This window comes from Micrasema longulum, unplaced genomic scaffold (assembly GCF_059751315.1).
Source record: "Micrasema longulum isolate JH-2025_06_02 unplaced genomic scaffold, ASM5975131v1 h1tg000056l, whole genome shotgun sequence".
NCBI lineage: Eukaryota > Metazoa > Arthropoda > Insecta > Trichoptera > Brachycentridae > Micrasema > Micrasema longulum.
The window spans coordinates 117,524-135,828 of NW_028277263.1; the positions used below are offsets into that span (position 1 = coordinate 117,524).

At 30.4% G+C, this 18,305-nt stretch overlaps 1 protein-coding gene across 3 annotated transcripts; it reads right to left on the reverse strand.

Moving 5' to 3' along the window:
• Positions 1-8,045: 8,045 nt before the first annotated feature.
• LOC148285129 (uncharacterized) lies at positions 8,046-18,006 on the reverse strand. 3 transcript variants are annotated; one of them, XM_088229754.1, is made up of 3 exons: positions 17,895-18,006; positions 10,784-10,968; positions 8,046-8,254 (listed from the first exon to the last, which is right to left on the reverse strand). In XM_088229754.1, exons 1-3 carry the CDS (start codon positions 17,989-17,991, stop codon positions 8,108-8,110), a joined length of 429 nt encoding a protein of 142 aa, XP_088085880.1. In that variant the 5' UTR covers positions 17,992-18,006; the 3' UTR covers positions 8,046-8,107. The 3 variants fall into 3 exon arrangements, 2 of the variants coding, with proteins under 2 accessions (XP_088085880.1, XP_088085888.1); XM_088229762.1 differs by lacking the exon at positions 17,895-18,006 and adding an exon at positions 16,340-16,450; XR_015822837.1 differs by lacking the exons at positions 8,046-8,254; positions 17,895-18,006 and adding an exon at positions 17,200-17,482 and having other exon boundaries at positions 10,827-10,968.
• Positions 18,007-18,305: the final 299 nt, after the last annotated feature.

Here is an 18,305-nt window from a genome sequence, read left to right on the forward strand (position 1 = left end):
TTATGTTATAGTAGTATGGTACACTAGTGAACCTGACAGGCGTTGTCCTGCCCAAACATTGGCTTGTCTGCTATTAGCTGGTTCAGGAAACGTTTTTTCGATATTCAAATTTTCGATAAAGTATATACTAAGTGACATTTAACATTGAGATCTCAGTGCCACCTACCGGGTCCAATTGTGAACCTAAACCATTCAAAGACCCACACAGACACACAAAAAAACAAAATCGGTCCAGCCGCTTAGGAGTTCAGTGACATACACACGTACAGATGAATTATATATATGTAACAGTTTTTCAGTGTACGCTATGCGATGTTTAAGTTATTATCTAAAGGGGAATTACAAAAAATATAAATACGAAAGACCTTAGAACTGACGAGAACTTAGAGTCACGAGCCATAAGATGCACCCGAGTAGAGCCTAACGCAATTTGACACATCTTGACCGCAGGTTTCGGCTGAGCCGACGTTTCGGCCAATTTTTTGCTGAAACTGAAACCTCTGCCGTACCCCATTTTATTGGCTGAAACTGGCCGAAACCAAAACATAGGTAGGTCACTAACAATTATTCATTTTTTAATCCCGACTTGCTAGAAAGTTCCATGTTAAGTAGGGACTCTTACATACATTAATTTAAATCATATACAGCTGGCTGTATTAATATTTTGATATACCTACATATTAATACAAAAGATACGCGACAAAAATAAATAGGTATTTAATATAATATAAAAATACAATACACTTAAGTAATTTAATAATAAAGAGATGTAGCAACATGTAACTAAAATTTGAAATTCGATTCTTTGATAATTCTATAATTCAATTCAGAGGTAGGCGCCGCGGGCTGTGGCGCAGTTGGTTAAGCCGCCAACTGTGAAACTGGCGTCGCGGGCTCGGTTCCCGCCAGTTGCAAGAAAAAAATCCAACAAAGATTTTTTCTCAATTAGTCCGAGTGTCGTGGTGTATTATTCATAACTTTTCTCCGTATATTTTCTTTCCTACCTGCTGAGAAGCCTCGAGAATAGAGGCTCAGCGGGTTATTCCTTAGAAATAATAAAAAAATGCCAAAAACAATTATTTAAAAAAAAATTAGTCTTCCTTAAAACAAAACAGTGAGGATGAAATGAAAATCAAAAATATCGTAAGTGTAGAGGTAAGTTAGTAAAAAAAAAAACAAAACAAGAATTATTGAATTCAGTTTTTTGTAAAGTAATTGAAAAGTACCTTAAAGACAATTTTCTTTATTTGTCCGAGTTGTCCGTTAGTTTGTTTCATTAAATTTTTTCTTGCCTTTTCCTAGTGGCTTTTTTTTTCGTTCTAACGCAGTTTAAAGCCAATCTTTTTACGTCAGAAAGATACGAAAAATTTCATTTCTGTTTGAGAATATATTTTAATTCGTCTTTCTCCTTGGAATAATACTTTGAATTAAAACCATTTTACATTTATTAAAAATACGTTTTCTTAGTCATTATGACTAGCAGAATAATTAATTTTACTATTTCAAATATTCCGAATTGAAATAAAATTAATGTGGTTACACAAAAAATATAGTTAGCTAGGTATACTACATCTTTTGAAAAATATTGAATTTCTGATCAAACAGTTGTAACGACTTTCGAAATATACAGTTTATAGTTCGAAGGTTCGAGGTTACTCTTATTTTGTAACTCACTTTTTACGAAGAGTTGGGTCGAAAATATCTTCATTTTTTTGTTTGTGTTTTTAAAATGTATGCATGTGTGGTTTTTCTAGAAATTTATAAATGGCAGGGTACTTTTTTGTCCAACTTTTTGTTATTTTCTTTGTAAATTGATTATAAATAACAAATAAATTTATTTGATAAAATTTGTATTTAAAGCACCTAACTTTGTGGTTATTTATTATAATATAATAAATTTAAAACAACTTTGTTTTTAACCACTTATTTTTTCTACCGATCGGTTTTAAAGCTACACAAAGTTCTTTATCAAGGTATACTTAACTTATGAATTCTATCGTATTTTATTTTTACAGTGATAACTAAATATTACATTATTGATACATATTATGGAGCTAATAAGTCAAGTGTTTTTGTCATATTATTTTTTTAATGACGGGAATTGTGAAGGATTTAATATTAGTTATCACTGTAAAATTAAAAGGGATAGAATTCATTCTTTGATACCGGTCAGCAGAAAAAAAATACGTGGTTAAAAACAAAGAAGCTTTGTATTTATTTTATTAAATTTAGTTTGACATATCCTGACAAGCTTTTTCCACGATAGTCTTTATAAGACTTACCAACTAGAAGGAGCAGCCAAACCTAAGAATAAACAATTATAGTATTTACATAATCTGGGGTTTTCACTTTTAAGCTACAAACATCAAAGATACTTTTAGATACAAGACAAATATTTTGTTTTCAATGTTTAAAATATATATTTAAGAACCAAAATGTATTTACAAGTAATTCAAATAGATCAAGTTAAAGAAGGAATCTTGTGTTAGAAATACTACATTGTAAAACGAGGCTAGCACAGGGACATGCATATTTTATGGGCCCAAAATTTTTAAATTATTTTTTTACTGATAATATTTCATTGATCCCAATCTTTCAAAAATTTTCTACTTTTAAAAGACACGCACTATCCTGGATTCAAACTAAAGATATGAACTCTTTTTTTCTATAATGTATTTTTTTGCCCTTTAATAATAAGGAATACTTGCATGTTTTTTTATATTTTTTCATTTCCTTATTTATTTATTTTTTTATTACTATAAAAATAAAAATAAATACCTTATAATCTTTTACAGAATATTTTCTTTTTTCTTTTTTATGTCACACAAAAATATTATAATTGTCTATTTATTATACGAGTGAAAATTCACAAACATTTCTTGTATACCCACGAACAGGCCATACCTATATGGTTTACCTCTTCGTTCTAATTCTCAAGGCACTCTCTTAATACCCATCCACAATTTCTCTTTCTTCTCTAACTCATAGTGTCAATGCGGCTCAACTGTGGAATCATCTCCCATCCACCATCAAAGATGTTACTACATTATCTCTGTTTAAATCACGTCTGAAGAAACATCTCCTTTCTCTTACTTAATCTCCCCTCCTTCCCTCTTTCCACTTTTTTCCCTTTTCTCATTTTGTAATAGTTTTGATTTAAGGTAATTTATAAACAAATACGTTTATTTCTATTTTTATATATCTTTAGCATGTTAATCTTTATTTTCTATTGATTGTGTTATGCAACTTGAATTATAAAAATAAATCTATAATTTTAGTGGTTGGTTGGAAGAAATTGCCATTTGGCAATAAGCCCGCCAATATACAAAAAACATTATTTACAAAAAGTTAAATAAACATCTTTGTGGGATTTTTTGTTAACTATTTTATTTCCTTTATTTTTTTGATACTCATTTTTACCTTTTATGGATATTGTAAAAAAAAATAAAATTTAATACATATTTTTTTAAAGTACCCTATCTTACAACAGCTAATGATTTATTTGACAATCACTGGTTTATCTAAACCTGTCTCGACTTTATAAAGGTTCTAGGATACTCAACGTGAAGAAGACAATAGGAAGTAATCTGAGAACAGGAGGGAAAGACAAAGAACTGGAAACCGCAGTAGTATCTACGGTAAGCGAAACGAACTTCATTATTTGACGCTGCTGGAGATTTATTTACTTTGTCACAAAATGAATTAATTAAATTAGGTACTATGCGCCATGCGGATTACTCTTTCTGAAGTTCTAATTACAATAATTTGGAAACGCACTCAATAATTGGCAGGTCCTGTGGTGTAATGGGTAAGACGTTCTAGCGCACGGAGGGTGCCGGGTTCGAATCCTCAAAATAGTAACCTTGAGAGCATTTTATTTCTGCCTATAAATTATAAGTGATTATCATTGAATACGAAACTTGAATCAGCTTGCCCACCACAAAGCACAGATAGGAATTGAAATCAATAAAAATTACAGTAATGTAGTGAAAATGAAATTTAAGATATTAATTTGGTATTGTATTGATTTTTTATCTTATAATTTCGATATCATTTACTTATTTTTTGTTTGTTTTTTATACATTTTAGATATTATACATCTAAATACTATTTTAAAACATAAATTATATGATTTTTTTATTTTCGGTCCTTATATTTAAGTTAGTAGTAATTATTATTATACAAGTATGTAGTGTTATCATATGTTTTAATGTAAAGGATCTTTACTGATAAGCCATATTAGTTGGCTTGGTGAGTCTTAAAAAATAATAAAAATGTAATATTTTATGTAAATAATAAATAAATAAAAAAATCATGAAACACGCCATATCGTCGAAACTGCGTTTGGTTCACCAATGCCTTTGGACCATTGCATCGGGTGCAAGTTGGGGTATGATATTGTGTAAATACTATATATTTATGTGAAAAAAATATTGTCAATTTTTGGTTAAACAAAAAAAATAGGGAAATCGATCAACTGGCTCTGTTGTTATACATACTATTTTTTGAACATCAGATTACATCCATTTGCGTTGGCAAGTGCATATAATCCACTTTTCGTGACTTTATTGCATATGACGGCAATTTTCCGTTTATGGTGCATATTTAAGCATAAAAAGAACGATTAGTTCTTTGACAAAAGACAACATTTTGACATTTCTTCGTCACAAAAGAATTTCAGTGAACTCTTTCATAAGAAAAAAATGTAACATTAATTATAACACGCTTTAGTGAAATATCAGGGCCCCGATTACAAAGGAAAATTAACAGAAATATCTTCAACTGTACATAAAGAAAAACCAATATTTGTCGTTGAAAATTAGTATATTTGCAAGAACACATATGTATTCATTTTAGTTTATTTGAGATTTTTACAGCTATAACATTAAAAACTTAGTAGAAATATATTAACAATACTAGAGCCAATTAAAAAAATCCACTGTAAATCTAATAATACATAATATATAAGATAAGAGTTTTCGTAAATGTATGCGTGTGACGTTTGTATTCATGTGTGTGTATGTGACTGTGTGTATCTGTGAATGAATGAATGAGGGTGAATGTGCATGAGCGTGTTTGGATGATTAAGGGAGGGATTAAAACTTGTAATTATATTGACAAGGGTACAGGAAAGAGCTTGGTTATATGTTTGATTATAAAAAAATAAAAATAAAATGTTTAAACTTACTTACTTTTGAAACTTTTTGTAAATATTATAATCAAGAAATGTTTTAATTGTATTTTTAAAAGTATGGTAAATTTCAAAACCTTATTCTGAAAAAAAAAAAACATTTTATTTTAAAACAAAATTGATACACACTGAATGAATAATAGAACCTTCGTCGGTACCCTATAATTGAACATGTTTAGAAGTAAAAGTTGTATGCATATTCTGCTTTTCATACAAAAAACTTAATTTTACTTTTTAGATAAAATTAAAGATAAATGTTAACTTCCCATTGTAATCGAAGCTCTGAAGTAATTAAAGCTGTAGAAAGGAAATCTTCCTTTGTGCAATTCAACAGCAATAATAGAAAAATGTTTGGGCTAATTTGCGCACTTCCGCACTCGTTTTCTGTCAGTGTCAGGAATAAGCTAGGCGCGATTTTAATAAAAAATCCGGGGTTTGAAGCGATAAAGAAGATTAATACTTTCATTAACAGCGCAGACCGAAATTTCCCTGAGGCGATTACGGCAGATACGGAACAAAATTTTAGATGCTGCCCTGTGACATCAGTAGACATAAAAAGACCAAAATTATTAATAAATATTCATGAGAGCTTTTTAATTAATAAATAATAATTCAAATTAAAATACACGGTCTTTTTATTATTTTACGGATTGGGAAATTTGGTTATTAGAATCTGTTTCACTAAAAATAGTAATAATACTATTTGGGTAACGTTTTTTCTTAAACCTATAAATTGTATAATTTATTTCAATTGTTTATCCTTAAAATATCAGAGTAATAACGTGCTATAGCTATAAAGATGTTATTGAAATGTTTAGAGCTGGACGAATAAACACCTTCGCTGCCCTACTTCGCCAAAGAGCCTGGAGCCTATGGGAACGCCTGAAAAGCTCTAATAACGAAATTCTCCAAGCCACTGCAGGGTGGATATGCTAAGACCACCATAAGTGCTGCATATACAAAATTTTATTTTATGTTTATATTTATGTTTATTGTTTTTTTTTGTTTAAATTTATAATTATGTTCATGTTCATATGGTAGAATTGGCTATGCACTATATAGCCATTTTACTGGAATAAAATAATAATAATAATAATAATAGAACAAAGGCGTTGTATGGTTTGGTTTTTGGTTCATTTTTTTGCTGTAAAAGCTAACTTCGTGATGATATCTGTTCTCATAAATTGAGAATAGTCCAGAAATCGTATACGCACATCAAACAGAAGGCGACTAAACTACTTATAAATGAGTAGGTTCACATTTTGACCCATTAGTTTCTTTGTAGACGTCGCTCAGTACGCAACTCCTGATTTGAATTCAACTATGCCGTGTTGTGTTCTTTTAAAGAGTAGAAATACTTCTAGGACCTTAATGAAACAGGATGGTATCACATTTCATGTGTAATTAGCGAACGAATGTTTAAGCAGCAAATGCATTACTTAAAAAATTATTTGTTTTTCCATCTGTCATCTGTCGGAAATTTCATCAGTGTAGCCAGGGTAATAAATTTATTTACCCTACTTTGCTCATCTAATAAGAGAAATAATGAAAATTGGGCCTCGGATTAAACAACTCTGTGGTGGACATTTGACCGACATTATTTTCAAAACATCAAATATTATTTAACATGATATAAAAATATCAATTTTATGTAAAATAAAATTATTAAATGACCCTTTACTTATCTACTCTATTGTGTCAAGCAATATATAATAAAAAAAATTTAGAGAAATTAACAGATTGCTTTTTTTTACCTTACTCATTTACGTGTTATGATTATTTTTTTCCCATCGTGCAACATTACGCCGTGACATCACGAATGCGCGCGTTGAAAGTGGGGCATAGTGGAAGGATTATTGGACACAGTCCGATGTATTCAAATATGATTCTACGCTCCTTCTGGACTATTCTTAATTCTATGTCTGTACCTCAAAGGATATAACACGAAAGTCCAATTTTTGCCGTTTAGAAGTTAAAAATTCAGAAATTATCGCAATAAACTATTTTATACATGAATAAAACACCAAAGTCTACTTACGTCGTAAAATTTTTTTTTAGGCTGAAATGAAAATGTGATGTCCATTTGGTTTTAATGCATAAAACATTAGTAGTTCCAGATACACTATTTTTATTTGTAGGTGCTGGTATTATAAAAAAAAAAACATTATTTTACATGAAAAGTTCTTTATAGATTGAAATTATCTCATTTGGTTCAAAAGTTATGATGTTTTGGAAATTGCATAAACCCAAAATCTTATTTTGTGAACATTTCGTTCAGTGTGACTTTCGTGGTTTATCCTTTCAGGCAGAGGTCGGCAGACTGCGGCTCGCGAGCCACATGCAGCTCTTTAGCAGGGGCGAATCGTGTATAGATTCGACTATGCGCAGCTTACTATTATATTTGACAATCTTTATTATTTTACTGACTTTACTTGACTTTATTTACAGAAAAACAAACAAATAATTTTTGTTTCCTATAAATCATTGCCACCATTCGTATGTTACTCCAAATATAAATAAAAATATTGATAAAGCACACCTAGCGCCAGCAATGAGCCAAGGAACTGATTACTCTAGCTTATTTCTTCATACAAACAAGTGTACTGTATTTTGAAAATATTAAACCCAGTAGCGGGATTTTTCTCCTAGAATAAACTTGCAGATTACAGATTTTTTTTTAAGATTCTCGATTTGGAGAACAATATTTCAAACATTATTTCTTAAGGGCTATTTTTCTTTGAGATGATACTTTTGACATGTGTGACTTGCAACACTTGTGGCGCTCGACGCGTTCGTTTTTGGCATTATTGTTTGTATATATTTCACGGTTATTAATAAATATGAACGAAAAATATAAATATGATAGCTTGTTTATTTGTACAAAATCACTTAAAATTAAGAATAATATTACGATAATCACAGGCTTTTTTCATAATCAATAAGTTTCTGAATATCAGTAGAAGCGAGGTCTTTTCTGATGTGCAAGTCCTTCGGTGCCAATACATCGTGTTTGAGAACATCGCAGTAAACGTTCATGATTTCAACGATTTCCGTCTCCAAATCCTGAAAAAAACTAATTAAATTAGTTATAATACAATTTTTTTCATTCTTTTAATGAACAACCTGGTATAGGAATTAAGTTGAATTGAATTAAGAATATTTTTAGTATATCGAATGATCTGCAGACAAATAGGTTTTGGATTTTACCCTCTAGGGATTGTTAAGGTTTCTTTTTTTATTACTATTTGTTTGCTGCATCATATCATATTAATTTGTATTTTTTTAGTGATCCCGTGTACGTTGGATTCGTTCCGACGCTTCGGCTACCATTGCAGGAGCCATCTTTAGAGCAAACTATGTTTGTAGCTCCCTGGGAAAATTTATTATAAATTCAACGTCAGTAGTATTTATAATAAAATTTAAAAAAGATCTCCTTTCATCCGGATTGCCAAATATCCGTATCGTTATCATGAAGCAAAAACTAAAGGAGGTGATGTAATAACAAAAAGGGGCGCTGGCGACCGGCGCATTTTTTCCTCAAAGCCATTAACTTTACTGGGCATGTCTGAGTAAGTTTTCAAGTGATAACGTCTGGCACTCGTTAATCCGGATAATTGGGGTTTTACTGTAATATTTACCTACATGTAATGTTTTTTTTATTATCGATAAACGCCCATGGGGCGTCTATATGGATAAGATTTTTTTTAAACACAAATAATGTACGAGTATAGATATTAACATATTACAACAGAGATGAAGAACATTTCAGAGAAGGTAATATAGAAGTCTAGCCATCCACAGGGCTTATGATCTGCCATTGGCTGGTTTAAGTGGCCACTTACACACTGCGTATCATTCACCATTTTGCCCATATTTGAACATCTATATTCCTTCAATTCTTTTATTCCTTGATGTTGGTGAAGTTAAAGAGCTGAAACCTTTATTTATGCGGGTGTTTCACCTACACACTAGGCAACGCCTGAAAAAAATTTTTTTTTTCAATTTCTATACTACTTCTTCATGGACCAGGTGGACATCAACAATATTTTCAGTTTGTCCAAATTTTTGAAAACAAGGAATAGATTTAAATCCCTAGGAGCTGTTAATATTAACATATTACAACAGAGATGAAGAACATTTAAGAGAAGGTAGGTTTCAGCTCTTCGACTTCGACAAACATCAACAGACATCAACAGATGAAAGAATTGAAGATATATAGATGTTCGAATATGAGCAGAATAGTGAATGTTACAGTGTGTAAAGGGACAACTTAAACCAACCAATGACAGGTCATAAGCCCTGTGGATGCCTAGACTTTTATATTACATTCTCTAAAATGTTCTTCATCTCTGTTGTAATATGTTAATAATAACAGCTCCCCAGGGAGTTGCATCTAGGCCTGGTCTACAAAAATTTGGAAAACTCAAAATGTTGTTAGTATAGATATTTTATTTTATTTATTTTATTTTATTTATTTAGTTTTTGAAAGCAAAACAGACATACAAAATTAAAAGATGCACACAAAGTAACAGTAAATAACTAGATAAACTTTAAAAAAATTGGATTGAAAACTTACATTTTATTAAAATACGAAGATAGTGACGAAAAAGATTGCAAAAATATTTAGATTTTGGGAAATATTAGAAAATTTGTTGATAAGGATTCGTATAAAAATATTTATAACTCAATTATTGAACCACACATTAACTACTGTAGCAGCATATTATTTTTATCAAACCAAGAAAATTTAATCATACTAACCATATTACAAAACAAAGCTTTAAGAAATTATTTTTTTAAAAACCGATACACAAGTGCAAATTTGATGTTAAATGAAAGAAAAGTACTAATATAAAAGCAAATATTATTTTACAACACGATGATATTTGTGTATAGTATAATTAATTTTAAAAAAACAGAATTTTTAAAAAAACATATCAAAGTCAACATAAATTAAAAGTTTCAAAAGTAAAGTCTCAAAATCAAATTTCATATAAAGCTCTAAAAAAATGTTATGATTTGGGAAAAAATATTTATAATTAAAAAATATACATCAAAATTTAAACAGCTTATAAATTAAATATGTGAATATTGTTATAATAGCTCATATAAGAATATGTTTATGTGTGCCGTATTTTAAAAATCAAAATAAAATAATTAAAAAATAAATACGAGTTTCAAATAGGAAAAATAATATTAAAAAAACGTTACATGCAGTTCACATGGAGTTAAAGGTAATATGATAAAAATAAGAAGGAAAAGGTATAATAATAATAAAAAGTTTTAAAAAATTCAAAATTAACATTTTTCGATCGAGTTACTCCGTCGCAATTTTTAGTATTTATACAAAGCACTAGTGAAAATAAATTAATTCACTTATTTCTCAATAAACACCTTTTTAAAAAATATTAGTCTAGATGGTCTACTCGGCAAACAAAAAAAAGTATAAAGCTTCACAGTTCAAAGCAATCTATTGTACCATTTGAAAATTAATAAAAATATAATTTATTGCGCTTCTGCTCGGAATGGCGAGATATACCAGTGATGTTAAGCTATTTTATTAGAGTTAAATTATTATCATTATAAATGAACCTGAATGTTATCCTCTGACGGATGTTCACGGTCTTCGAGCCTGATGAGCGTATGCAGCAGGCTGCGCTGGTACTGCAGCGCCACCCGCGGGGCCCGGAGCCCCCGCTGCAGCTGCAGCCGCCCTAGGGGGCGCAGCACCTCCAGGCAAAGACGCCTCACGCGCTGTAGCCACTCCGCACTCAACTCTAGAAAACGAATGAAATAAGTAACAGAAGTAAACAAACCTTAAGAGGATATGCGATGAAAAGAGGTTTGTTGAATAGGTATAAGAATATAGTTTTTCTGACCCTCTCCTCTCCGAATACTGTGCGAAAAAACTACTGCACATCGGACTGATTAAGCCTAACTATAATTAATTTAATCGAGGTCTCGTATTCCTGTTTTCGGCACTCAGAAACTGAACCCCACTCCAACTAATTTTTATTTTTTGAATTTATTTATTTATCAACGTCTAAATACCGTATAATACAACTAAAATCCCACCAAGCCACTTTTTGTAACTTGTTGATGGAGATTGTTTCTAATATATATACGTAAATTTTAAGAACGTATACAAAAGGGAGACTTGACTTCTTTTTTTTTACATTTTCAAAGTAATAAGGTTCTATGAAATACTGTACAGTATTTTTTTTTCTTTTGCTACTTATAAGTAGCTTAAACCAAACCATTCAATGTTTATAGAACACCGTCACGAATCTCGACGTCACAACTATCAATTCCAAACATGTCGCGTTTTTCTAGTGACGTTTTTTTTCATATTATCTTTTGAGTTATATATGAAAACATTTCTTCATACTGATTTTGAAAATACAATTGACTATTCTAAATCTATTTCATATATTTTTATCGGTACCCAGATTGCGTGATATTTCTCTATTATATTCAAAAGAAAAAAATATGTACATTTTATTTAATTATTCTAAATGTATAAAAATTCAATAAAGTAGACACGTAGACAGAGTTGATAGAAATTTCAAAGTCGATAAACTTTTTATAAAAATAATAAATATAGAAGCCAATGACAGAATATACGAAATGTAAATGCTTTGACTTCCATACTAACAACTCAAAAAAGTATTTATCTTTGTTCACATACCAATATTTATTTATTTATTTATTTATTTATTTATTTATTTATTTACGGACAAAGTCCATTATAAACATTACAATTAAAAGAAATTTTTACAAAGGAATAAAAAAATATAAGGAACAGAAATAAGCAGCAAAGACAGATGATAGATTTTTTAGATTAAGTAAAAAGCATAGGCTAACTATACAGATTCTTTAGCTGATTTGTAAAGAAAAACATCCTTACACCATAATAATCAAGATCTTGATGATCGTTCACCCGCCTGATCATTCTGGGCAAAGGCGACTGTGCACCATAATTGGTCCTGTAGTGACCGAGGAAAAGCATTTCATTATTTCTTAGTCTACGGGTGGGAACGTTAAAAAGAATCTTCTGCAAAATTTCAGGGGCATCAATGAGACAGTTCATAATTTTATACATGCAGATTATATCTGCAATGCATCTGCGTTTTTCAAGACTTGATATGCTTAAAAACCTCTCCATATCAGAATATGAATAGTCTCCTCTTTCCAATCCCATCTTCCATGCAATTTTTCTTATAAAACGATGTTGAACTGATTAACATTATATATTCTAAAAATATGAATTTATTTTGATTAGAATTTTATTTACAATTTTCACCAATTATAGAAAAATGTTACTAAAACATAATTAAAACTAACTATCCATAATTATGAAGATTGTAAGTTTTATTTATTTAAAGTTATAAAAATTAAATTTAAGTGAATTTACTACTGCTAAAAATAATAAATAAAAGTGGAATAAAACTAAATATTGTGTAAGTATTTTTTTATAACGATAATCAAAATGCACTTCCGATAAGAAATGTCAGTAGAAAAAAATAATAATTTCTGTTTTTATTGCCCTTACTATGTCTTGTTATTTTTTTTATTTACAAACATTTTGTTACATGAATATCTAGTGTCTCCCAGAAAATCCCTATTAAATATAATTGTATAAAATGTAGCTAAGTACACTGAAAAAATGATACACAACTGAAAATGTTCGGCTATATAAACCGGTATAGCAACAAAGAATATTTATTTCACCGGAGCATTTAACATCAAACAAGATTTATGTTGCCATCAAAATATGGCCAGTCAAACTGCGTCGAAACGAAACGAAACGATGCCAATTTTCACGCACGTGTTTGTCTGGCGAAATCTTATATTTTAGCCAGTTAGTGTAGTAAAAGAAGGTAAAATGTAAAATGCTTATTTTGTGAGGTTATTTCAAATCTTAATTTTTTTTTTTAATTTATTGAAATAAAAGGCACTTAGTGCCTTTTACATATAAGTTGCATATAATAAAATACATACATGTAAGTAAATTAATAAAAATGTAGTATTTAAAAGAAATTATTACTTAACAGTTATTTACAAATTAAGGAGTCAAAAAAAAGATACACGGTTAAAAAATAATATTACTAGTTATAAAAATACTTGAAAATTAAATATTTGGAGATAGAAATATTTTGAACCTGTAAAAAAAAGAGAAAAAAAAAACAAGAATGCAACACATATTAATAAAAAAAAATTGAAACAATTTTGAATAACACTAAACGTAGATTTTTCTTTTTTAAATTACATGTATTATTATTGAAAATTACTACTTAGGTAACTAATATAAATATACATATAAATCCATACTGATAAAAAAGATTCATAAGAGAAATATTTTGTACTTTAAAATAAAATCCAATTTAAGAAAAGAAAAAAAAAATAATTAAGAAATTTAAACAATTTCGAAGAAAAATTTTGTGTCTAATCTGTATTCTGTATGTTATTGTTCTGTACTTTCTTTACGAGGATACGCATTTGAACATAATTTTTCTGTCACTATCTCGCAGATGCCTCCCCGATATTTTGCGTAACTACGCACGTCTGACTGATATGCCTAGCTAAAATCGACAAAATTGAGGCTACGTTGTCTCGTTTTTCGCACAGCAAAATTAAACGTATCATGTTTTTTTTTATTAAAGAGCATCAGAATGAGATTTTTTTGTTGGTATTTCAAAATTATTTATCATATTTGTATACAGTACGTCCGATGATGGCGGATAAAACTTGCACTTTTTTTCAGTTTTTTGATGATCCTAGCTCTCATATGAAACAATTTGCTAAAAAAGAAAACTATGGAGACTCGCCGATGTTATATATCTATAATGTTTATAAAAAAATCATTGCTCTTGATCAGGAAGAAAATACGGGAATACGTTTGTACGAAGAAAAATCAGACCGCGTTACCTTTTAAGACACAGTAATATGGGTTTTTAACTGCAATTTTATTTGAGAATACATATGTAGGTCGAAATAAACCTAATATTTAGATTACAGTATGGAGATTTTAAAATAAATACTCCAGTTAAAGTTCGCAAATGTGAATGTAGAATATATAATGATAAATTATGCTCACAAAACAGATTTACCTTAGGATGTGGGCGGGTGGTTTAGAATCATGCTTCGTTATTTGGCAGTTGAGGATTTGGATTTGGACACATTTAACATTTTGTTCTACGTCTTTATATTGTTTTACCGTGAGGTAATTTTACATCACCGTTTTTCCTAATTAAACAGTTATAATGATGCGATTTTTATAACATACTAATATAAATATACTTAATATAATTTACCTACATAAAATAAATTAGGTTTTTTAAAAGAAAAATATATGCGTTCTTACGATTTAGACACATGTAATTTTTTTGAGGGAATTGTAAATAATTCACTATAAGATAATGGGAATCATGCTATTGTAGAGCAGTGTTCGAACCTGGACTTGATAATTGAGTCCAAAACACTACAAATGGAATACAATCTGGTTCAAATATTCTGATCAATTAGTAAATAAATATTTTAAGCACTTTGTGATTTTCCATGTAAAACAATTGACGTAAATTTGTTTTGGTTCAATTAACAATTTAATGCCAATCAAATGATAATAAAGTTCAAGCGATTTTCTCTTTTTGTACTTAATTTTTTTTTTTTTTGTTATTTTATTTTACAATACGCCAAAGAGACATTAACAAAAATAATTTAGTTAAGTTCACACATAATTAAGAAAAAAATAAATAAATAAACAACACCGTGTTATTTCTCAAGACACGTAGAAACCAAAAAAGCAAGCTGCGATGTAAAATCAAAAGTAAAACTATGCGTAATAAAAAAGATAAAAATATGGATATAATGTATCATTAATAGTTAGGTTTTTTTTTTGCACCACAACAGGCCAGGAGGCCCAATTACAGTAGTGAATTACATTAGAGAACAACCAGGCTTGAGAAAAATCACATTTTTAATTTTTGTGTTCTCACCGGGAATCGAACCCGGAACCTTCCGTGCGTGAGTCAAGCGTCTTGACCACTACACCACGGAGGCCGCCGGTATAAAAATATGCAAATATATATACTTATTAAACATACAAAACAAATTAAACGTTATGCCGTTTCCTCGTAGGGATACGCTGAGAGAATAGAACGCCCCACAACTCTGTCCTTGCGTACATATCTCGATTCTTAAACATTTATAAATACCTTCTCATACCGAAATAGATAGTAAGTAGATATATTGAATTTAGTTTTTGCGACTAGCGAAGATTTTTCAAATAAAAATGATCGAAACTAAAAAATGTACTTTACTATTATGTATTTAAGAAAGAATTTTCATTTTTGTTTAAGTAAAAAATTTAGTGTTTTTCTTTTATTTATTTTTTAAAAATATATATATATTAGCGTTCTTATAACTTACCCAAATATTTGAACTTAGGTGGCCATTTTCAACGAGTTGTAAAAAACTCACTATTAGAAAATGGAAATCAAGTGGAGGTAGAGTGGGGTTTGAACTTCGGACCTCTGGTCCGTGAGTCCGTAACACTAGCCACGGGACCACAACCAGATTCAATCATGGCTATGATTTTTTTAAATTGTGTAATTTAGAAAATCCCATCGAAACGTTGAAATTCCACCGTCCGCGAAGTCACGAGTTTAGGTTGATGAGTGATTCTGACATTTAAAGGTTGAGCCCCGTGCGACAAAAAACACTAAAGTCGAAAATCATGGCTTTCCCGGAAACCGTAAATCTGTTGCCACAACATACTTTAGAGTAATAAGTAATAATACGATACCGGTTAATAGAGTCGCCTATAAGGACAAAAACCATTCTATGATTATCAACTCCGAAGTTAGCTACAGTTAATAGCAATACAAAGGGCCGTATGTACTTAGGTTGAGAATTGTAAGCGCAAACCGAAATCATCAGTTACACGTTCGTTGTTTAACTAAAAACGAATCCATTTTTTTAACGTTTTTGTTCTAAGCAATTAAGGGCTTCTCATTACTCTAAGATAACAACTCTATGATTGATTGGTTATGGACATATTAACACATGTCTGTAACCTGTGACCTTTTATTAATTAAATACAACATAATCAAGAAATTTCCCACCAAAATTTACTGATTTAATTTTTACCTGGTGAAAAAGACATTTTTTTTGTATATCCCGTAAGCACTGAACTTCTTTATTAGTATTGCCATGTTATTATCCTTTATTTTTTTAATACTCTGTTTTACCTCTTATGTATATTGTAAAAAAAACAACAAAAAAAAATTGAAAAAAAATTAATGAAAAAACATGCGTTATTTTTTTTGACCACTTTTAATATAGAATTATTTACCAGTGACCAAATTTTTTTGGACTTATTATGTATAATTGAAATTTTAGTAAAGAAAATCAAACTATTTTTTTAAAAAAAAACAAAAAGGGCCTTTGTTATATGTATTAAAACGGAAACCCGTAATAAAATAATTTTGGTTAAAATGTTTTTTTAATTCTTTTAATCGTCGTAAAACTAATTTATTTTTAAAATGCATGAGGTTTTATTCAAATGAATAATTAATTCAGTCAGATCGTGGTACCGCTTTATGTTTTATTGATTTAACATAATAAAACGCTGTCAAAACAATTATGCGCTCCGTTGCAACCGCCTTCGTCGACCGCTCAAAATAAATCCAATATCCATAAACATACTCAGACATAGATAAAAGATACACACATATGTACAATTTGCAAATGACATACTACACAAAACAGTTCAATAACAGCAAAGATGGAATCTACTCGTATAGATGCGTAATATAGGTACAACGTACTATACAACAGACCAGACGAATTATTGTCTTTGTTTCTTAATCACAAATCACAAGTACATTCTTGGCAGTTACAACGCACTGCACCGTGGCCCGATAACTTTGCAATCCAATGAAGCGTACACCAAGTTCGCAAATAATAAGTTTTATAATAATATATAATTGTTTGCATTTTTTACGTACGATTGCGGTAGACCGAACCACCGACTCACTACAGTCAAACGGCCTGTACGTCCAGAAGACCCCATTGCACTGATCAAAAGAGACCGATACGATACACTTCGATCCTTGATACGTTTGTAAAAGGATCCGATTGGCACCGGAGCTGCACTAGTGCTCCTTCTCTCAAAAACAAACTGTTAATAATATCCGCCGTGAGCCGCGAGCGTTCGCCACACACCGCCTCATATTGGACAACAGTCATTGTACTTCAGAAATTTTCCTATTTTCCGTGACTGGAAAAACAAAGAACGCTCGCCTGCATTTTAACCTCATGAATATTCAACGCTGCTATAGTCAGTCATCGCAACGTGCTGTTAATGCAATGATACGTACTTTATTATGCATGCAAGTGTGTACGTACATATATGAATGTACGAGTATATTGCACACATGTGCATAGGTGTTTGCACTCTCATTTTCCGTTTAAATGCCACGTGTAATTTCTCCTTGAAAAATGCAGATATTAAAATAGCCGCCACAACAAATGCGCCGCAGATAAACAAAAACAAAAAATGTTTTCTCCAGACAAGTCGATTCCGGATTAGTCCATTGTTGTTTTTGTTTATACATATCAAGGCACGTCTGTTTTTACTCGGAAAGTTATTTACAACCGTCATTTTTTTATTTACACAATAAAGGAGATAGAATCACCTTACCTTGCAGCATTGGCTGGGAGTTCGTGTACACTTTTTCTAGCTGCCGCAATGTTTTCAAGCGATCGACCCTTACGAGGACTGCCACCTGTTTTAACATTCTGAACGGAGCCAACAGTTTCAAATTTATTAATCAAATTCTCCACAGCGGCTCGAGATGGTGCATAATGATAACCGAAAAATGACAGTTTTGAACCGTCTCCGAAAAGTTCTCACCATTTCGGTAGTGTACTTTCCCCATTTCTACCCGTTGTTCGACTAAAAACGCTGCATGACTTTTAACCTCAAACTTTGCCAACGACACATGCGAAATATTTGCGTTCCATATTTGACACAACGAAAATTATTCGAAATTCAAAATTCAAGTATGTTTTACCCAATGCTAATATTTTTTTGCTTCTTTGTTATTTTAAA

Coding starts and splice junctions, on each gene's coding strand:
- LOC148285129 (XM_088229754.1), bottom strand. CDS start 17,991: ATGTTAAAACAGGTGGCAGTCCTCGTAAGGGTCGATCGCTTGAAAACA. Junction 10,969..17,894: donor CTCCCAGCCAATGCTGCAAG/GTAAGGTGATTC, acceptor TTCGTTTTCTAG/AGTTGAGTGCGGAGTGGCTA. Junction 8,255..10,783: donor CGTCAGAGGATAACATTCAG/GTTCATTTATAA, acceptor AGTTTTTTTCAG/GATTTGGAGACGGAAATCGT.